We start from the raw sequence: 23,423 nt of genomic DNA on the forward strand, positions 1-23,423 counted from the left end.
AAAGGTTCTTTGAAAAACAAAGAAGGGTCACACTGTCAGAAACTTGCCATTCAACGTTTCGGTCTATTCGATCAGGACAGTCTGTCCTGATGAAGCTACTGTAATAGACCAAGTAAATGTAACCCAATATGTAAAAAGTTTGAAAATGTACAATAAAGATTTTATTTCAGTTAATGCAATCAATAAGAGATCAATGGTGTTGTATATATATTTATCAGTATAGAAACATTAATATACATCCAACAACCCCTATACAGTATATGACACAGGACATCTTTAGAGCTGTATTTAACAGTTGACATCCATGCAGTAGAGCCAGCGTGAAATGTGATATTTTTTAGTTGCAAAGGGACATATTTATACAATTAACATGACACACATAGGCAAAAGTTATAAAACATAAAATAAAGCAATCTAGAGCGGTGCATAGTAGGGCTATTTTGGTGTTTTCACAACCCTCTAGTGGACAAATGGGCAGACGCATACAGTACATACAGCCTCATTACAGTAGGTTCTCACTCGCTAAGAAGCACTGGAGGTCAGTTGCTCAAATTGGCACAAGGACAGAATTTTCTTCAAAGTAGCAGTATTGGAGTTGGACCATGTCTGGAGAGTAAAAAAGGAAAATGGTAATGGTAATTTTTACCCTAACTTCCACCGCAGTGATGAGATGTGGAACATTTAGGCACAAAACATGAAGGTTACTTCATTAACCATGGTTCTTTAGGTAAGTGAGCGAAATATTTCGCGAACACAACTTAAAAGAACCAGAAAAGGCACAATAATGGTTTTACAGGGTTGTCCTGTGGATGAATTCAGCTTAAAGAAAGAACATTACAGTAATGCAAATTACAGTAACAGCAATATTACAGTCCCTTTTCTAAATAGTGTTATCCAATGGTCAATCACAGTTAAGAGACTTAATACTGAAGAGGCTATTTATTCTTTATACGGTATTCAAGCTTCCCATGAAAAAGGGTCCAAAAATAAGGTACTGATGACATAATTAAACAGTAATAAAGACAAACTCTAAAAACCTCAAAAGATCCTCCAGTGAAATGAACAATACTTTTTAGTGCAACAATGATTACTACCAAATTAAAACATCTTGTTTGGTATCAATTCAAATGTATCCACTGGGTTAACAAAACAAAGAGAATGTGGCTATTTTTGAGAATTTGTGGCACATCTGTCATCAGCCACATGAAACTCAAAGCCAATGTTTATGTAACCAAGTAAAAGGCACCAGTGTTTCTCCTGCAAAAGAAAAAACACAAAATGCTCAAGTAGCTACCGGTACCTCTAAATGTAGTCACTGGCATTGCAAGACTACTGAAGCACCATCTGTACTGTATTTGGTTTTATTCACATTTTACAGTTGATCATTTAATATCTACATCTCATGTTACCTCTATGTCATCCTCAAGCCAGTTATATTCCAAAACTAAACATATGTAACATTTATTCCTTTATCATTGTCTGGGTGTCAACAAGAAAATGCATGTTCCCTCAAACACAAAGTGTGTGTCTGTATGTGTGATTGTGTGTTTACAACACAAGGCCTTAAATACCTTCTGCTCAGCACTCTGTCTCTTTACTGTCAATGCATTCCTGCCTCTTGAGGCGACGGCCCCTGCCCTGTTGGTTCAGCTCGGTCAGATCCTCGTAGGAGGACCTCGTATCCGACGAGTAGGCTCCTCCGGTTGTGAAGTCTTCCTCCACCGTGCCCTCCACGCCCAGGTGAGAGTCGATGCTGGTGTCCTCCGGGATGGTGTCCATGATCCCCATGACCCCTCCGCTGGCCGGGGTGAGGCCGGAGCTCGGGCCTGGGACCGGGGTACTGTTGCTGTTGCACACGGGAGAGGGCCCTGCTTGCGCCTGCTGCTGCTGTTGCTGTAGAGGCAGGGAGGAGGGCACGGTCCGGGCGGCGAAGAAGGAGGGTTGCTGCTTGACGATGCGCCCGGGTGCCGACTCTGGGATGCTGAGCATTTCTTGACTCTGAAGAACGAGAGAACGACACGTCAGAAAGTACAGAACCTACAACTGGCATGTCTTGCAACTGAGGCTCTGACCTCAGTTCAATTCTGTCACATTCACATGCCACAGACTCCCTTTCAACATAATTATTTTCTGTTTGGAGTTTGGAACCAGTATTCGTAGAGTCATTTCCATGCCATTTATCAGGGGAAATCATAATCGTCTCATATATAGTGCAGTGAGCGAGTCGAGGACCTTCAGCTGGCTTCCCCTCATGAATCCACAAAGACTTTACACAACACTGCCGACAGCCAACATCAAAATGACAAACCTAAATATCCTCATTTCATAGTGGCTTTTAAATGGCATCGGATACAAACTCAAACATGTCTAGGGACTCCTTCCAATTTGGCCTCACACAGACAGACAAGGTGCAAGAATCATGTCCTCAGTACTCAAACAAAAACACACCATTCATCCCTCGAGGTAATCTCCGATCAGACATAACTTCAGGAGGGGCAGAGAAAGCTGTGCATAAGAGCACACTAATGTGTGATGTGTGCTGTAGGTTCAGTGGTTGAAGGTGAGGTGAAAAGTGAAAACGGCAACAAACTAGATCGGTGATCACGTTGAGGAGGAAGGGAGTGCAAAAGAGCACCCCAAATGTAAAGGCTAATTCATACCTCATTGAACGACCCATGCCACTCAAATAAATCTATTTCCAACTGAGAAACATCAACGGCATGACGTTCAGTCTTTTCATCAAGCGGCAGCGCGTCCGTGCAACAAAGTATAAATTCAACCCAAGGGCCCCGATGACCATGCACAGGGGCCAAGGGCCCAGGACCCAAGGGCCCCGATGACCATGCACAGTCAATGGATTCAACAGCAACGCAACATCACACCAACCAACACACACGTACACACACTCACCTATGGCGGGAGCTCTATTACAAACTTCCACCATCTGCTGCAGTTCCAATGAGAACAGGGAGGGGAAGGGGGGGGCCAAGGCAGAGAATCATGGACAGGTTCATCACGAGCTCAAACCCGACAGAGTGAGGCTCTTGGTGATGGGTAGCCTGCCCTATACACTAGCTCAGTGGTTCTCACTTTTACTCAGAGTACTGAGTACCCACGACTCTGAGAGTGTGTGTAAATGGAGTCCATTTTGACACTCTCAGAGTTACAGACCTGTGTCCATTTGGAACCCCCTCAAGGACTCCTGAGGGTCCCTGGGCCCCACTTTGAGAACCACTGCACTAGCTTCGAGATGTCTCCTCTCCAATTCCAAAATCTATTCCTGTCCTTGACTACATCCTACTGAATATATGATCCCTAGAATTGTAGTATTGATTTGTTAGCATAGGCCTCAGCTAAGTAATTGTTATTTAGAATAAGCCATAAGAAATAATGCTTCACACCAATGTGAAAAAAAATAAAACACATTTACAGAAGCATTAAAATACTAAGAATGTTCAAAAGTTTAAATAGTTTTGTTATTGTATCAGTGTTTCTACCTCAACTGATCATTCATTGACATGGAGAAACTCTCCTTCTACAGCAGTGTGGAATGCCCCGACCCCATCCCTAAAAATATTAAGATCACTGCCCCCTCCACTACCGCCCTCTTCTTTTGGTCCTACTCTGTACATAAGTGTTTTATATTTGTGATGATATTGAATTTGTGTTATGTTTTATGTCATGTTGATTAAATTAGAAACAAGACCACAAGGACTTTTTGGGTGTTATCCTTAAATTAGAAACAAGACCACAAGGACCTTTTGGGTGTTATCCTTAAATTAGAAACAAGACCACAAGGACTTTTTGGGTGTTATCCTTAAATTAGAAACAAGACCACAAGGACCTTTTGGGTGTTATCCTTAAATTAGAAACAAGACCACAAGGACTTTTTGGGTGTTATCCTTAAATTAGAAACAAGACCACAAGGACCTTTTGGGTGTTATCCTTAAATTAGAAACAAGACCACAAGGACTTTTTGGGTGTTATCCTTAAATTAGAAACAAGACCACAAGGACTTTTTGGGTGTTATCCTTAAATTAGAAACAAGACCACAAGGACTTTTTGGGTGTTATCCTTAAATTAGAAACAAGACCACAAGGACTTTTTGGGTGTTATCCTTATAGACAAAGTGTTTGACTGTACTCATGCTGCTTTCATTTCTGTCTAATAAAAGTATTCAACCAATCAATTTGGGAGATCTTAAACACTTTGAACCCGGCATCCCTATTTTGGGCATATCATTATAGGCTAAACTTTTTAAACTTAAACTTAAACATCTACAAGCTCACAGTGTGTCGCATCGGTCCGATGTGAGCTTGTTCATCATATGGGGCTTAAGTGGTTCGACAATAATTGACAGATTTTAAGGCAGACGTCTGTACAGGTACGTATATGATAGTAGATTTGGGGAAAGCTACTAGCCCCTCAACATAAACAACACATCTCATGCTCCTTCCCATCATGTCAGTATGTTAAAACGGAGATGTGAAGCAGTCGTATTAGTCTGGTTAGTCTGGCTGCAGGCCTTATTATGCAAGTATGAGCATTCATCATGTCCGTATGAAAACTGAATTGGATTCGATAAAACACTTACGCTTGGAGGATAGATGTTAGGATAGAAGGTCTTGGTACTCTCCTCATACTCAAGGTCTAGGCGTTTGTCCTACAGAGGAAAATAATACACAGCATAATCAATATAACTTAACTAAATAAATTCATCACGCCCCAACACTCGACATCCACCTTGAGAACGGTTCACTGCATGCTACAACGCAGACAGTGGAGAGCTCATGTAAGATGGTTTATGTACGTTTTCTAAAGCTAAATGACGACAGACATAAAATTACCTGCCAACTGCTTGTGTGGTGATGGTCAATGCAACATCTATCCAATATGAAAATAGCTATCTTCATAAATACTTTTCACTTGTCTACAAGATAACTCAAAGGTTTATGGGCAGTTTGCCATGAAAGCTGAGAACTCTATAGCGTACCTATACTATAGTTCTATGCTCAGGCCAAAAACAATTCACACGAGATCTCTCAATCTTATAGGCAGATTCCACAATGAGCCCTAATTCTAGCACCACTCTTTAGCCAATTTCCAGTTGCAGCATGGACTTTAGGGGCTGCTAGTGGGGCTTTTAAACTCCACGTTGGTTTCTTCTTAAAGGAGTCTTACCACACAGTGAACAAGGATGCTCAGGGGAATCCAGAAGACGAGGGAGAAAACCACAACGGAGCCCACTATGTTATCAGCCAGGAACTTCCCTGATTGGACACAGGCAGAGAAAGAGAAATTAAAGACACGCAGACAAAGAGAGTGATTCACTACACAAGTAGACATGCATTATAAATTAAAACAATTACAAACTACAATGTTTGTCATTAGCTGTAAGTGGAAAGGCCAAGCAGCTTAACCCATTTAGACCAGAGTTAAAAACATTCACTTTGAAAGAATATATATTCAAAGATTTGCGCCACATTTTTACGATATAAAACAGATAGCTGTGTCCGCCGCGCGGCGGACACAGCCGCCTCCATTATTTTCAATTAACCTATCGCACACCGGCTGCGTCCGACGCAAGCTGGCGCGCGGTCACGCCTCGCCTGCCGCGCCGATGCACCGCTGTTCTATTTTCCAGGCGTTGCCGCGCGGCCTCCACCCGGCTATCCGTGGGCGTGGCAATGGAATATAGTCAACAAAACTCCCCAGCTCCGCGTCCTGTTGGTGTTGCCGTGCGGCTATGGCGCGCGGCAATACTGTGCCGCGGTGGTACGCGCGGCGGTCGCAGACGGTGTGTGTCGGGCTTCATTTGGAACAACAAAGCAAAGACAATCGACAATATTTGAACTTACATCAGAGCAAGGCGACTACACAACGAAACCTCTACTAAAGTGTCATTGTCCTTAAACCCCATATGGTTGAGTGGAGTCCCTCATGGCTCTAGTGTACTTTCTGTTCTGTTATTGTAGGGAAAGCTTTCGCTGTCAATCTATTATTTTCTGTGAAAGCTTTTCCCTCTGGGGTTTAAGTGGTTAATCATGTCCCCATGATGAGTGTGAAAAGCATGTTTTTCACTTCAGCTCATCTTCAACACCGTTCTCTAGAAAACACAATGAGACAGTTGTTGCCTTTCTGTTGAGAACTGTCAAAAGATTCAACCTTCCTTTACACAAACCTGTTGACTTACCAAATGTGTTTATGTCCAGCTTGTCAATGAAATCCCACAGCCTCTCAATCACATCCTGCACCTGCTTCATGCACTTTCCCTATTAGAACAGAAGCACATGGTAACGTACGTTAAGGTTTGTGCAATAAACAAATCTGCATTCTTTGCTCCCTCTTGAGAATTCAGTTTTCCGTCATTTTGTTGTGTAGAAATACAAATAAAAGCATATCCAAAACAGTTTGAATCAAAAGTGAGTCGAAATAGATAAAACTCACGCCCTCGTCACAGAAGCCCACAGTGCAGGGTTTCCCTTTGCGCAGGTATAGGAATGAACCGTCTTCAGGTTGAATGAAGGGAACACATGAGCCATCCATTCCCTTGCAGCACACTTTACAAGATTCCTCAGTCTCTGAAAAAGTAAGACATTTTGACATCGAAAAGGCTTTTTTTCTTTTTTTTTTTAAAGATATTTTTTTGCGGCTTACGCCTTTATTGATTTTTTTTTTAAGGGATAGAAAGTAGGCTGACAGGAAACGGGAGAGAGATGGGGGGATGACATGCGGTAAAGGCCGTGTCGGGTCCGGGAGTCGAACCCGCGGCACACCGCGACTGGATCACCAGTCCGGTGCCCAGACCGTTACGCTACGGCCTGGGCCATCGAAAAGGCTTTCAACCAGTGTGGGACATTACATCGCTGATAAATTACTTGCCAATTTTATGAATTATTTATACCGGTACTTTGTCGCTAAACAAGACTAAAAATGATCCTAACCATTGCAAGCGCAGGACGTGAGGTTCTGTGAGATTCTCTCACAAAAGGGGTTGCATTCTCCACCCTGACACATGCCGTTGTCGACACACTCAACACCGTCTTCTGCGTTTTCAGGAGGCGGACACTCACTGCTGGTGCCTAGGACATGGATGCAGGGAAGACACGACAAGCCTCAACATCAAATGAATAACCACCAACCCTGTACAGATGCATGGCTGTTGCATAATATGTACAGATAGAGCATGAAATATCGTTTCACCGTTTGCGTTATATATATCTGTGTAAATAACAAGCAGTACAGCATTATTCAATTGTGAATTACCGATGTAATGGGCAGAATATCAGTGAATACAGTGATATAGGAGCCGCTTCAGTTGTTACACATATCTCCAGCAGGAGGCACTCACCTGTGCAATTGGAACTGCCCTTACAAGTAGCATTGATGGGCTCCTGACACCTCTTCCCTGCCTTCTCAAACATGCACCTCTTACAGCAAGGACTATTCCTGTCACTGTAGGAGAAAACAGAGATGACAAAGTCAGTCTGTGTGTTCAACCAGCAGCACAACAGTTCAGGTATTGAGGTTTTTTGTTAATCGTTTCTTTTTTGCATAAAACATTATATTGCATGTAAGTCCAACACCACGCCATGTACAAATATACTCGTACCCCCCAGCTATGAGACGTTATCTGCCAGCTACATACATAAATCGGAAATTAGGAGAGCTGTCCTTGGTGGATCTTCTGCCATCCAAAGTTTGGATCTAATTTGTGACTTTGTACCGCGTTCCTCCCGACATGTAAACATTTCTAACGACAGGTAAGCAGTGTGTGCTTGCACTGATGATAGCAGTGTGTGTGTGTGTGTGTGTGTGTGTGTGTGTGTGTTGGGGGGGGGGGGGCGGGCAAACTCATCCTCTTAAAGTGAACGTGGATGGCGGCATAAATTACCTTCATAAATGCTAATGTTAGCTGGCACAGAAAGTATTAAACAGACTGTGCCGACTGTGTCATATTGGCAATGGTGTTCTTTTTTTTTATAACTTGCACAGATTCTGCAAGCTTTGGGGTGTGAATTATTAGGTGTAAATTAGGTGTGTATTTTGTAATGTCGTGTGCGTGTGTGTGTGTGTGTGTGTGCGCTAGGGTCCATGCCTGCACTGTTGGCCAGGTTTTAACTTGCAGTCGGCTGTGCAGCATTCGTCATCGTTGAGGTGGCGCAGCCCCGGGTCACATTCCTCACCCTCCTCGACCCGTGAGTTCCCACAAACCTTACTGTTCCTTTCCTTGAAACACTGTGGAGCCCTGAAACTCAGCGTCTTCCCCACAGACCTCTTACTGCAGGGAGAGAAGCGCTGTCATGGGAAGAGAACAAGGAGAGGGACTTTAAATATGGTAGAAGTGAAAACAATATTATTGATCGTCTGCTAAATGCCTAAATTGTAAAATTGTAGTAGACGCTCTTAATCCAGAGCGATTTACATTACGCAAGAACAAAAAAACATGGGAATACATCACATAGAAAATCATTTATCATGAAACATGCGTAAGCTAAGAACGGTGGAATATCTATATAATGAAACTATACATATAAACTATACATATATACTATACTACTGAAGGGTTAACGATAAATAAATAGATCCCTTTTCGATGACTGAAATAAGCTGCATACTAGCATGTGCAGAGGGTAAAAGCTTCAATACCAAACACTGCCTTTATCTAGTGAATATCTTCCGTTTGGATCGTACATTCAACTATAGCATTTCCTTAGTGTATAGTGAATCTATATGGTACACAACTAGCGTTCATCGTACGGCTTACAGTGGGAATCTATCTTCCTGTTGGATCTTACATTCAGCAAGCATTTCATATGTGTATATGCTACACATCTAGCGTTCACTGTACAACATACACGTGGAAGCTACCTTGTTGTTGTGGCGGTCTCCGCTCACTGCGATGGGGTACATGACAAACTTGCCCCCGTGGTCATCGTTAGGGGCACAGGTCTCGATATTGTCTGGATCGTGCTCCGCTCCAAAGTTGTGGCCCAGTTCATGGGTGGTCACCAAGTCAGCTTCCTAGTAAAACAGACACAGATCAGAACTAGAACTGCACTCTGTCGAGTGCCTACTTGCTTGTTGCACCAAAGTAGGCCATAAATGGCCTACTAGTGGCCAGGTTTGACTACACTACACCAAAGGTAGATCTTATAACCATGCCACCAACAGAAAAGACCCGTTTCTCTCTCAAGTTGTGCATGTATCAATTTGTCTACTGTTTCGACAGCAAGGGATAACTGCTGGTCATACAGTATGAATTGAGTTGAGTCAGAGATGGTCAATAGGCTAGAAGTGTTTTACATGACAACAATTTAGCGGCATGGCCAACTAAAGCAGTGACTACATGAGAATAAATGTACAGTATGCAGTCAGCCATCGAAACTTGACAGAGGAAATCTGTGGTCTATGTTGCAACTTTAGCAGCGTTACCGTCACGGCAGAATAGCCGTCAGTGGAAACTGGGTTAAACTGGGCCAACGTTCAAATGAATAAATTTCTAAAGGCCTCTATTTTGGGACAGGCACATTGACACGAGGTGCTGAGGTTGATAATGTCTCGTCTATATTTTTCCAATCAAATCGGTACAAACACAAAGCTGCGCTGGCATTTTGTCTGTGTAAAACCATGAAATACCAGCTTGTGATAATTATGTCCAATCTGATAATCCATGTATGTAAAACAAATGGATCTCTGAGGCCGATGCATACAACACTATTAAGAGTCAAAATAAAATTTGCGAAGCGATTTTATTTTGGCTTTAAAATGGTAGTAGGCTATGCATCAGTCAGGCCTTTTACTGTGTCCATTTAGAGACAAGCCTACGTTAATCAGGCCACTGCATTGTGCTGCCTCACCAGTAAATGGAAAAAGCAGTCTTTATAAATAGTTAACCTATAACTGCTTCACAAGAGAACGTTGGTGTGAGATCACAAGAAACCTTTTTTTCCCCCTTTAGAGGCATAATAATCTCTATGACATTAAAGTTCAACTCATTATGAGAATGTATGTAGGATATTGTTGAATTGAATATAAACATTTATATCCATAGGGGTTTCCACACAACACTAACTAAAACGACCAGAAGCGGCAGGCAACAGCTTAACATGGGAATGTATTGAAAGCTCTACGTGCGGTGCACACACTGCACAGTAAAGAGACCTGATGGGTGTGGTGGTTGCTCAACCAATCAGAGATTTACTGTAGCTAGAAAAGTGCTCAATAGAGCACATTTCCCACCAAATTGCCAGTTTGTCTCTAAGCTGTTGCAGTGCTTCTTTTGGCCAATATAATCATGATGGATTAGTTTACACATGGAGTACTGACAACGAGAGTCTTGACAGACATGATGAAAACAAACAAAATCATGGCACTGTATGCAGCCCACATGTTTCACATCAACCCCTTACAATCCAATAATGCAGAAATTACTCAATCATTTCAAACCTTTGTTAAAATTGTTTTCCCATAATTTTTGGTGCTGGTCAAGCCAGTGTTCAGGTAACTGGGCTTCTTGGCAGAATGAGATGGATAGTATGCTGTAAATAGACAATAGATCATACATTTGTATTCATTCATTGCGATGACTTTTCAATAGAGCACCGAAGTCCTGACATAACTCGCTCATCCCTTCGATTTCCCTGGTTCGCGGAAGTAATTTCTCTATGGAGAATAACATGGGGTGATCTTAATATCGTCTACTATAAGCGTTGTGGTCCAAAAATAAACAAGCTGTCTCGGCGTTATTGTCAGGGAGGTGTCTCTGTATCGTTTGCAACAGTCAGTCACTCATATATGATACAGTCTGCTTCTAGCGAAAATGTAACTAATTCAGTAGCAGTAACATTAGCGTTTTCTCTCAGTCAGTTGATTCTTCATATCCATATGAGTGAAGAGTGAAGAACACGGTTCTTATGTGAAGCAATCTAAAAATCCTCCTATGGCGATTTCAATGCAACTGACGCCCTCTACTGAAAGTGACGTCAGACTTCGGTGCTCTTTGACAGGCTGGGCCTTCGCTAGGACCAATATCCATCTGTGGTTAACTTATCATGCATCAGTTGTGAACTTGTGATAACACACACATTTCCATACCATTTTCATTACTTATCTAGGCCTGGTAAACACTACACAAATTCTCTATTTATTTTCATAATTTAGGGATATTTCACTTCTGGGGTCATTTTAACATAGCGTTTCTCAACAGGGGTGGTACAGCCCCCGTTGAGAAACACAATAGAAGCCATTTTTCGAGAACCTTTTTCATAATAAACATTTAATAAAAATCAGATTAATATAATTGTTTAAACCTAGTACAACAACAACAACCCCCTCCCCTCATGCATTAGAAGGACAATAGCAGTCACCAGAACCAGGGATGTGTGTTTTCCAATTAATCTAACATGGTTAAAATGGAGTTTGAAGTTGAATGGGCTTATATAGGAAAAGTTCAAGCAACTAAACACTGTCTGGGGTGCACACAAAAGGCTTAGATGTGAATATGAACCCAGAATATTTCTTAAGTGAAATACCCTTTAACCCATTCTGGGCGGGAACCCCTTTTGGTGTTAGCATTATGTTATGCTTTAGCTATTGAAAAATAGCAGATCTACAAGCTCATAGTGCGCCACCGAGTGTCGCGCTATGAGCTTGTAGGTCTGCTATTTTTGAAAAATCGAAGAAGGACTGACATAGAAACATAGCTTTATTTATTAAACATGCCCCATACTAGTATTATCATCATCATTCAATATGTGCCATACATTACTTTAGTCAGTATATACTGTGGTCCAGCCATTAGGTTCCTAAACAGATCCTTACGTTTGGGGCAGAGTCCACCCAGGGCTTGGGGTTTGGAAGGAGCCACATAGGCCAGCCCCAGGGTTCCCTCGTCAAAGTCCTGATAGGTGAACAGATGAGCCAGGCACACCGTGGACGCATTCTCAGCCATGTCTAAGCTGAATTGCTGAAATACAACACAGAGAGAGGCTTATTATCCATTCAAACATGTTAGAGAGACAAAGTGATACCAAATAAATAAAAATAACTGGTGTGAAAAAGAGATGCGGTACTTATCATTTAGGGTTAAAATTCTTGCCATTCTGTAAGTCAGTGGTTTTCAACCAGTGGTCCGGGGACCATTGAAGGGCTAAATGATGGAGTTGCTAACCAAATAAACCTTTATAGAGATCAGATTCTAAAAATGTCTTCTACATCCTGACAGTTTTCTGAAAAAGCTCTGTTTCTATGTCAGTGGTTCTTAGATTTTTCAAAAATAGCAGACCTACAAGCTTGTAGCGGGCCACTCGGTGGCGCGCTATGAGCTTGTAGATCTGCTATTTTTCAATACACCAAAAGGGGTTCCCGGCCAAAATGGGTTAACTCTTGAGAGCATAAAATGACCCTTACGGCTCCATTTCGTTTCATTGAGTTAAATTATTGTTAATTTGTTACACATCTGCATTGCTTAATTTGCAAGAAGTCTACACAATGCAACGTTTGCCTGTTATCTCTCCTAATGGTACCAACATCAATACAGCATGGAATTGCTGTATTGAACAAAATATTCGTTAGTTTTGGATGTGAGAGGCTAAATCTCATCAAATGGTGCTCCGTGGCTCAAATACCCAATAAATAATGGGCCTTGATATGAAAACCACTGCTGTAAGTGAAAACGCTGTTCACATCCAAGTAAAATACAGCAAAGAAATATTAAAACATGACTTATTTTAACCCATTCTGACCTGAGATCAGATTCATACGAGGTTTCCGCCGGACACACACTGGTCTGATGAACCCATTCTGACCTGAGATCAGATTCTAAAAATGTCAGTCGTTCTTTCGATTTTTCAAAAATAGCAGACCTACAAGCTCGTATAGCGCCACTCGGTGGCGCGATACGAGCTTGTAGATCTGCTATTTTTAAATAGCTAAAGCATAGCATGATGCTGACACCAAAATGGGTGCCCGGTCAGAATGGGTTAATAACCTACCTACAGAATTGTATCGTGTTTATATGGAAAATATATTTTTTTCCATTCAGTTCAAAAAGGATGATGAATTCCAGAGATTCTACAGTAAGTAGCATTATTATTTTATCAGCTAAATTCCTGTGCTTGTTCACCTGCTGTATAACAATGTCTCAGCCACTTGTGAAACCTTTTTTCGGCTTGTAGTAATTTCCCAACCGTGTCTGTATTTAACCCATTTTGAGCGGGAACCCCTTTTGGTGTTAGCATTATGCTATGCTTTAGCTATTGAAAAATAGCAGATCTACAAGCTCATAGCTCAAGCGCTACGAGCTTGTAGGTCTGCTTTTTTTGAAAAATCAAAAAAACGACTGACACAGAAACATAGCTCTTTCAGAAAACTGTCAGGATGTAGAAGACATTTTTAGAATCTGATCTCAGGTCAGAATGGTCTGTTTTTCCCTCACCTCCAGAAGCTTCTTGACGTCCCAAACGTCCCTTCCTCCTGGGCTGTTCTTCATGTTATAGTTCACCCAGCCTATGTTACCAGCAGGGGGAGGCCTGGTAGGCTCCTTGTTGATGACGATCTGAGAACAGACGGACATTACAGACCTTAGATCACTGCTTCCCAAACACTGAAAATAGGGGATTTACAAGCTCACAACGCGGCACAAAGCTATCCCCCCCCCCCTTCCCCATGCTAGGAAAAATAACCTATCATGAGGTTTGTAACATTACTGTAGCTCAGATGCTTTCAGGACTGCGTGACTCTCTTCCATTCTTGTTTATGGCTTGCTGTCATAACACTACCTTGAGGGTAATTGAGCTCAATGCACCTTGAGGGACTCAAGATGATTGGAAAAGAATCCAGAGGGACACATAGATGCATATCTTCTTGGTGAGAAAGCTCTGCATTTCAGACTACGGGCAAACAGTGTCTCCATTCATTCCCAAAGGCCCGTGGAACAAGTTAAATGACCCCACCACGAGGCACACATAAAAGAAAAACTGCTTCTCAAGGGACAGCATTATGCTCAGTTTCACTTCTGTGAATGACGCCACATACAAAGAAGCTAGCATGTTGGGGGGGGGGGGGGGTTAACAGTAGTGATGTCTGATGTGCGATTCTGAAACACCATGAAAGTCCTTCTTGCGTACACATTAGTGAAAAGCTAAAACAAAGACAGAGCAAACAAATACAGTCGTTTGAATTATCTGTGTCCACATCCTTTTATATTAAAATTGCCTAGAGCATGTACTATGTAAACTCTTAATTTCCACTTTCCAGCCATTCAGTTGCAAAAAACCGTTGCTTCAATCCGAACCCAACTTGACACACAGATCTACGAAGGACCATGCCTTCAGCCTGGTGGAGACAAATGGTTGTTTCAACTTTCAACCTAAACTTTTCCTCAAGCCCAGAGGAAAACCTGAAATGCATTTCACACTTCCACAATGCGTTGCAACTATTGGCCCTTTCTGAAAAGTGCAGTGGACACAGATAAACAGACATTTTTAGATTTTTACATTGTACTATCCTCACTCTCACACACATGCACACATGCCTACACACTTGATTGATCTGGACTCCATAGCCTTTGAATTCATCATTCCAGTTGGTAGTCCGATATATGTCATCCACTCGATCAATCAACTCGATCTGAAGAGAGGAAGACAAGGTGAAAAACACCAAATCAGAGCAGAGTCCACATGGTAGACGTAGACACAGATATAATGGCAGATTTATGTTGTATCTTAGAGTAAGGCACCATGTATAAAAAAAAAGAAAACGTAGTGTGCTCTCATTATGATTACTGATATATGCATGGCATGGATGTACATAGATGATTGCTAATGCTGATATGAATGGCATGTATTGTACAGACATGATTGCTGATATGCAAACTTGATGCAATTTGTCAAGGACATCAAGATGCATTTTGCGTTTTGTGAATAAATACATTACATGGTGAGCCCATGCTGCACATTTATATCATTGCACAATTTAATTAATTCAATTAATATGAACCCATTTTGGGTGGGAACCTCTTTTGGTGTTAGCATTATGCATTATGATCTACAAGCTCATAGCGCGCCACCGAGTGGCGTGCTACGAGCTTGTAGGTCTGCTATTTTTTTTAAATCGAAGAACGACTGACATAGAAACAGCTTTTGCAGAAAACTGTCTCAGGATGTAGAAGACATTTTTTAGAATCTGATCTCAGGTCAAAATGGGTTTTAATATTAAACAGAATGGAGAGCCTGACCAGATAGTTGAGCGTGACGCTCTCTTCTCCGCGGCCCATGTGTCGATAGAAGCGGTAGTCTGCCACCAGCAGGAGGGGACAGGTGTTCTTCTTGTGATCGTGGACGTGTCTCTTCTCCCTCTGCCGCGTCTCTGCAGAGGAATGAGAGCAGAGCGTGAGAAAGGTTCTGCCGTCTCTCGTCTACATATTTTAACCATTTAGGCCTGACGTCGGAAATGGCAGATCTACAAGCTCGTAGCGCACCACTCGGTGGCACGCTAAGAGCTTGTAGATCTGCTATTTTTCAATAGCTCAAAACACCAAAAGGCGTTCCCGCCCCAAAATGGGTTAACACCCTACCCGATCACACTACAGCGTCACACAAAGATCTGCAAGCTCGAAGCGCAGCGTGAAGGGACACGTTTTGAGCTTGCAGATCTGCTATTTATTTTTATTAGAATCCAGAAAAGTAACAGTTTCGGACATAATAGGTTTGAGGTTTCTACCCGACAAAAGTCAACATGTACAAATAAGCTGTAACGGTAACAAGACTACTCGCCCCGTTTCTGTTTTCCTCCCAGAATTTTCCCCAGTGAGGGGTGGGAGAGGCTGGACAGCAGACGGCTGGACTTTGAATTTCTCTAACTATAAACTTTCATGACAGCAGAACAGCCGTACAAGCAGTACAAATATAATTTATGAAAAGCTACTACAGTGAAGTCTGTTCACAGAAGTTGTTGTAGGATATGTGGGGATTATCTGACGAGGTACCATTTGAGGGGGCAAAACCTTACATAATACTAAATTGTTTATAGGTTCAATATAAGTCAAATAATATAGCCTTTCCACAGGAGTATCTTTTTATATTTTTCCAAAAAGAATACAAACAGCCAATAGCATATTACAAAGTTATCCTCCTCACTGGGGAAAAGTCCGGGAGGAAAAACGGGGAAGCACCGGGGCGAGTAGTCCAGTATTCGCTGTAACCACGTAAACCCTATATACTTAGTCATATGATGAATTAGCGAAAACAGACAATATTCTGTCTATTTTCACAATTTTTGAATTTTCACCACAAGATATGAACTATGAAGTTGTGGTCACGGTCCCATAGCCGGTACGGACCACGGTTTGACTGGCCGGCCGGCCGCCCGGCCCACCCATTAAGCAATTGTAATGGGAAAACAACATATATTTTTTTAATTATAATAACTACGGTCATTACTAGGAATTGTCAAGTAAATATCTTTAAACATTATGGTTATAGTATTAGTATACAGTATTTACTATAGTAAATTAGGGTTTGAACACAATTTCCAAACTTGATAGCAGCAGTTATTACAATAATAATAATAATAATAATAATAATAAAAATAAACAAATTGATAACTTTTCGAATAATTTGAATATGCCTCCAATTAATCGAATTGTAAAAGCTCTAATAAATGAGCCCTGTCCCTAGTAGAGATAAAGACATAATTAAGCAATATTACACGAGAGGGTGTGGTTTAACGTGATTATTGCCACGACAGGTAAGGAACGAGACGAAGTCGAGTTCCGCAAGCATCACCAGGTCCGCCAGGTCACTTCTTTAAGGGACAGTTACCCTTAGTTGAAACTAAGAAGATCGTTGATTTTTATTTATTTTTTAATGACAGATGTAGTCACTACGACCACAAATGTCCCAAGAAACTAGCTAGCCTAGCCACCGAGGTTGCTAGCGCTCTGGGAAAACAGAGCAGCTGAATTATTTTGATTAGGTGGTGAATGGTGCTGGTTTGACCCACGGCTAGAAGCCGTTTCAACCAATCAGATTGCTTACTCGAAACGACCTGTTAATAATACACCATAATACTCAAGCCAAGGATAGGCCTGCATAAAGATGTGCGTAAGAGCATAAAACAATGAGGCCGTGCTCTAGTATCCCATTGTTAATTGCCCTAATTTTCATATTTAGCAACATGGTTTATTTTTGTTTGCCAGTGAACTGAATAGACTACGGCTTTTCTCTTCACAGTATAGCACGTAAGTGTGTGTGTGTGTGTGTGTGTGTGTGTGTGTGTGTGTGTTGCTCCGGCTTGCTCACAAGCAGTGGGTGACAGTGGGTGGTATTCTTTTTTTCATTGGATACCAGCAGTGCTTCCATGCATTTCAATGCCTCCCCCATAAGAACCTTCACCTTCGTTCTTTTCCAGTACGTGCTTTCAATTGGACCTTGTGAGTACTTCAGAAGATAGCCCCCAGCTCATTTTCACTCTTGTAAGCTTTACATTTCCACCACACAATGAAAGCATCAAATTATATGTTTGTGTGTGTGTGTGTGTGTGTGTGTGTGTGTGTGTGTGTGTGTGTGTGTGTGTGTGTGTGTGTGTGTGTGTCCTTATATAATACGCTCTTGTCGGCCATGTGTATGTGAAGAACAACGGTTTCACCGATTAAAGTCTTTTATTAAAGCAATTGCTTCAAAATCATCCGCCCACCCATCACTACCTACCAACTGCCTCCTCCATCCCTTTTCCAATGTTCATTATCTTCCCACTCTTTTCCTCTCAGGCACAGGCACAGGCACACACACACACACACACACACACACACACACACACACACACCCTCCTTTCTACCACATGGATGAGAGGGATGGAGCGTGAGCGAGAAAGAAAAACAAACACTTGCCATTCTCCCCTCCATCCCAGTTCCTTTTGGCAGCCTCTGGAAGCAGGTCCTGAGCTTCTGCGTGGACATAGCCACACACACTGGGAGAAGCGATGCGGCTTAGGTTCTTGATGTCCTCAGAGCGATAAACCAGCAACCGGCCATCAGGCCTGGACTCCGTGAACCTCCACAAGGGCTGGACAGAGACAGACAGGGATACGGGTCAAGAGAGCGAGGGGGAGAGAGAGAGATGGAAGTGCAGAGGAGCCATGGATAAATTAACATTTAAGGTTTCACTGTGTAATGGGAAGGCAGAGCTTTAGGGCAGACGGGTGACATCATGAGATGTTTCGTGTATTGTATGCTGTATCCTTGGTCCTTACCTCAACATTGTACTCTGCTTCTTCAGTTTGTATGTGGGCAGAGAACTCGTCCCCATCTATGTGTGCCTGCACACGTGAATGTTCCTCTCCTACACACCAAAGACATAACGTAGCATTAGTGCAAAATACGATACGATATCAAAATACGATGCTGGGTTGGTTTGAAACAATATCATGGTAAAATGATCTAATCCAGGGGTGGGCAACTTTGACGATGGAGAGGGCCACTATTATTTCCACACTCACTTCAGAGGGCCACTTTGCATACTGTGGTAGCAAGAATCTACCGTAGCCGATCTACAAGTTCAAAACGAGTCGCAGTGCGACGCGTTTTGAGCTTGTAGATCGGCTATTTGTGCTATATTTGAATTGAAATCCTGAATAATCTTTTAGCTATTTTTGAATTGGAATCCGGAAAAGTTTAAATTGTATTTTATTTCAAATGCAGTTAACTTTATGAACTTAAATGCAAATACATTGGACATAAAAAATACAATGAAATTCTAATACTAATACTAATACACTCAGTCACTCAATAATATATCAGTATTATATGTAACAGCTGAAATCAATAATATATCAGTATTCTAATATTAACCTGAGGGCCACATTAAGTGAAGGTGGGGGCCCATGTATGGTCTAATCTGTGTACTAAACTACTAGTGTGCTGCTGCTTACCAACAACATGTCCGCTGAAGTAGTTCTGTAGTGGAACATCATAGTTCTCCTCTTTCCCATCTTGGTCAACAAAAACCGCCTTAAAGTTCTCAGTGAACAGGTCTGTATTAGTGGTCAAGTAAAGTTTGAAATTTCTGACAGAAAAAGAAGAAAAATGAAAATATATTAATGTCACACTGAAGGTTAAATTAAATGATGTTATGTCTTTAGAAAAGTCCTGGCCTGGATTTCTTGAAACGGAAAGATTCACTTGCCACCCAAACCAAAACGTCACAAATTACTTGAACTGAAAATGTATTCTGTGAATTATACTTAAAGTACTAGGGCGAGTTCCAGCTCAATCTGTGTTATACGGCTTCTTGATTAGAGTGGGTGACAACATTATCACACGGAAAGATGAAATTACCTACCTAGGTTCCATCCTGGAGGCCAATCTTTCCAGTGATAAAATGGCCACCAACGTAATCAAAAAAGTAAATCAAAGAACAAGATTCCTTTACAGGATCTCCTCACTGGTCAACAAAAACACCTTGAAGACCTTAACAGGAGCCCTCGCACAAGGTTTCTTTGACTATGCATCCACCTCTTGGTACCACAGCACCTCAAAGGCCCTTAAAACAAGGCTCCAGACCTCCCAAAACAAACTGGTCAGGCTCCTACTTGGCCTCACCCCCCGAACCCACCTCACCCCTGCCCACTTTGACAGGCTGGGATGGCTTAGGGTCGACGACAGAGTACAGCATCTTGCAATGGGTCTGGTCCACAAGATTCGATACACCACTAAGATACCCATGTACCTGTCTAAATACTTCCTTAATGTAAACGAAGTCCACACCCACAACACCAGAGGGAGTGCAACAAACCATGTACAACCCAGATTCGGCACAAACAAGGGACTAAATCTGTTCTGTTCTTTAACTACATAGAAATGTCTATTTGTATGTCTCTAAATGTTTTGATGAATTGAACAATGTGGACCCTGTTGTAAACAAGTGTAATGCTTAATTGGGTCGTCCACTCACAGTTAACAGTCTTTGTATTGAGTTTGTGCTTGAAATGTACTGTAATTCTACAAACTGTTAATAAATATTTCAATCAAATTAATCAATCAATCAATACCTGATCATAGAGATCATCAACCGATACTATCAGGGAATTATTTTCAGCAGGGTCACTGGTGCACCCTGTCTACATGTCTCAACTAGTTGTTTTGCTTTTTGTTTTTTTTGTTTAGTTTTTTGGTCGATTGAGGAGCAATTTGAAAACACACAAAAAAACTAAAATGTATCTTGTCTATTCACACTCAGGTTTGCTAAAGCTGAACGTGGATTGCAAACCTCAACAAATGTTGATGCAGTGCAAAATGAACACAGGAATGTCCTTGGCAGCATATAAATGTCCAGGTGTGTTACCCATTTAGCACTAGGCGTTATTTGCTACAACTGCAAAGTGCTGGCGAAGAAAGAGAACTTAGGACACTTTCTGACAGACGAACAATCATTTCACAAGACTTTTACAGCTGAAAGTGAACTGAAACCTGTCCTCAACACACATCTCTCCATGTACAATACCTACTGTACTGCATGCCTGTCCAGACATAACACACTATGTTGCGTCGATGCAACTGTCATATTTACTGTACCGTTTGCATTTGCATGAAATACCATGTTATTTCACAGTGATGCAAATTACATTTTAGGCCACACCCCGTTCCACTGCGCACACACACACACACACACACACACACACACACACACACACACACACACACACACACACACACACACACACACACACACACACACACACACACACACGGCACAGCAGTGCAGTACAGTACGGTACAGCACAGCACAGTAGTCTATTATAATAGGCAAAGACGTAACAGCAGTGATGGTTTTCAAAGTGTGCCGACAGTACAGTAGATCTCATCAGCCTTGCCAAGTGGTGCTCTCAGCCTCTCATGACCGAAAAGCTTGTGTAGGTTAAGTATTCATCAACTCTTTTATTATGTTGTTGTTGTTGTTGTTGTACCTCTGCAGAGCTCTGAAGCTGACCAGCCGTTCTAGGTGGGACTGGGTGCTGCTGACGTCTCTCCTCCTTACAGAGTGGAGCTGAATTTCAGATACAGCCAGGACCTCAAAATCTGACAGTATGGAGTTAAGAGCCTCTGAAGAAGAGAGGGAGAGGAGAGGATCATGCAGCATGATTAAATTCTTCCATTTTTCTACAGTACCGAATCACAACAATAACGAATCGTTACCGAGTAAGCATTTTCTGTGTTTTGTGACGTAACAGGAAGTAACCTCGGGCAGAAACAGGCTCTAGGGCAGGGGTGGGCAACTTAACTTTGACGATGGAGAGGGCCACTATATTTCCACACTCACTCCAGAGGGCCACTATATTTCCACACTCACTCCAGAGGGCCACTATATTTCCACACTCACTCCAGAGGGCCACTATAGTTCCACACTCACTCCACTCACTCCAGAGAGTCCAGAGGGCCACTATAGTTCCACACTCACTCCAGAGGGCCACTATAATTCCACACTCACTCCAGAGGGCCACTATAGTTCCACACTCACTCCACTCACTCCAGAGAGTCCAGAGGGCCACTATAGTTCCACACTCACTCCAGAGGGCCACTATAATTCCACACTCACTCCAGAGGGCCACTATATAGTTCCACACTCACTCCAGAGGGCCACAATAGACTTCCACACTCACTCCAGGGGACCACTATAGTTCCACACTCACTCCAGAGGGCCACAATACTTCCACACTCACTCCAGAGCGCCACTATATAGTTCCACACTATTGTGCGGAACTTGCGGCGGCAGAACGACGGCATAAATGTGGTCGGCAGTCGGCACTCCGTTGTGTACTCGCTCAATAAATAATTCCAAAGACGTGGAGTGAGATAGTGTCCTCTAGTTTCACATCCATGTAAAGGTTTTGGCAGAAAACGTTTGTTTAGTTAAATATCTCCACTTTTTAACGAGCTGCACACGGACAACATTTTCTCCAGGTGAGAGGCCCGGAATGACCGATGGACCGAACTTAACAAAACTTCCTTTGGGAAGCACAAACGTCATCGCTCATCACACATTACTGACATGGGAAACACAAATGTTTGGGGCACACAATTGGCAGGTAATTAATCACACCACCTGCCAATTGTGTGCTCCAAACTTTTGTGTTTCCGTGATGATGTTTGTGATGATCAAAGGAAGTAATAAATTCAGTCCAGCTGCCATTCCGGGCCCCTTTGACCGGAGAGAAAGCTGTCCGTGTGCAGCTCGTGAAAAAGTGGAGATATTTGACTAAACAAACATTTATGTTTCATCATATGCCAGAACTTTCACATGGATATGAAAGTTGAGGACCATATCTGACTCCCAAGTCCTATGGAAGTGTTCTATGGCTCTGGTATGTGAAATACTTGCAATGTATGTAACAACAGAGACATTCTAGGGCTATGATTCAGTGTAAGCCAGTGTGGAATGAATTAAATTGTGCATTTGATGTATTGTTGAATGCCAATAAATCTACCTATCTATATAGGCTACAGTAGTCCAGTTCAGTATAGTGGCTGCCTCTGTGCGAACCGTAGAATTTAAACACACACAGGCTCAGTCCTCCCTCAGGCTACAACAGCTTTCCCAGTGTTAACTGCTATTATATAACTGATTTAATATAACACCTAACAATGTTTAGGTGAGCTGTCAGACAAAATTCAGGATAAAAATCACGAGTTACAGAAAATGGTTTTAGCTTTAGTCTTGTCAATTTGGTCAAATGTGTCAACAGCAAAAATGAGGAGGCATTGATTCTCTCTGGGATGTCTATTTGTTGTGTTTAACTTAAACCTAAAATATACAATGAGAACTAAAACTAATAAAAAATAAACTGAAAACAATAATGATAATAAAAAATAAACACAACTAGCAAAACCATTCGTACTAAACTGAATTTAAAAGAAATATTTTAAACGAAAGAGGGGAAAAGAGAGGAAAAAAGGGTAAACGTTAGTTATAAGTTATTAACTACTGTATCCGGTGAAGTGTAAGCATAATTATGGTGCATCATGGTATTTTATTCTGTCGGAAATTACCACACCATTAGATGCACATTTCATTAGTAATCAGTGATCACTCAGTCAAACATTTATTGAACGATCCACCTAAAATTAGCTCTGCAAAATCACGATACCCAAAACATTAGCGTCTTCCTGAATCCTGGGTACTTACGGACTTCTTCCGGATTCTCCTCCTCCGTAATTCTGGACTTAACGGCACATTGTACCCAACAACACGGAGCCAAAAAGGCAATAAACCATAAATGCCTCATTGTGAGATTAAAAGTGACTGCTTATAGCTACACTAGAGCTGTCATTGTCAACAACGACACAGACAGCCAGGCACATTGATACAGCTGTTCAGTGTTAACAAGTTAGCTTATTGTAGCACCGCTGTCCGCTGCCACTACCCGGA

At 42.0% G+C, this 23,423-nt stretch overlaps 1 protein-coding gene across 3 annotated transcripts; it reads right to left on the minus strand.

Moving 5' to 3' along the window:
* Positions 1–206: 206 nt before the first annotated feature.
* On the minus strand, positions 207–23,423 carry adam17a (ADAM metallopeptidase domain 17a). 3 transcript variants are annotated; one of them, XM_083791947.1, is made up of 20 exons: positions 23,181–23,423; positions 20,965–21,100; positions 18,931–19,064; positions 18,253–18,341; positions 17,891–18,065; positions 15,239–15,369; positions 14,545–14,631; positions 13,439–13,558; positions 11,824–11,968; positions 10,450–10,541; positions 8,872–9,024; positions 8,099–8,298; positions 7,352–7,455; positions 6,945–7,082; positions 6,448–6,581; positions 6,194–6,272; positions 5,182–5,270; positions 4,595–4,663; positions 1,572–1,998; positions 207–1,257 (listed from the first exon to the last, which is right to left on the minus strand). In XM_083791947.1, exons 1-19 carry the CDS (start codon positions 23,278–23,280, stop codon positions 1,579–1,581), a joined length of 2,595 nt encoding a protein of 864 aa, XP_083648073.1. In that variant the 5' UTR covers positions 23,281–23,423; the 3' UTR covers positions 207–1,257; positions 1,572–1,578. The 3 variants fall into 3 exon arrangements, with proteins under 3 accessions (XP_083648073.1, XP_083648072.1, XP_083648074.1); XM_083791946.1 differs by having other exon boundaries at positions 207–1,998; XM_083791948.1 differs by having other exon boundaries at positions 207–1,991; positions 4,591–4,663.

This window comes from Protomyctophum parallelum, assembly GCF_964188405.1.
Source record: "Protomyctophum parallelum genome assembly, chromosome: 20".
NCBI lineage: Eukaryota > Metazoa > Chordata > Actinopteri > Myctophiformes > Myctophidae > Protomyctophum > Protomyctophum parallelum.

Bases quoted from the DNA above. Each gene is read 5' to 3' on its own strand.
- adam17a (XM_083791947.1), bottom strand. From the start codon at position 23,280: ATGAGGCATTTATGGTTTATTGCCTTTTTGGCTCCGTGTTGTTGGGTA. The intron at 9,025-10,449 runs GTTTGAAATGAT...CTGTTTTACTAG, and splicing joins GGAAAACAATTTTAACAAAG to GAAGCTGACTTGGTGACCAC. The intron at 5,271-6,193 runs GTAAGTCAACAG...GTGTCCAATCAG, and splicing joins GCTGGACATAAACACATTTG to GGAAGTTCCTGGCTGATAAC.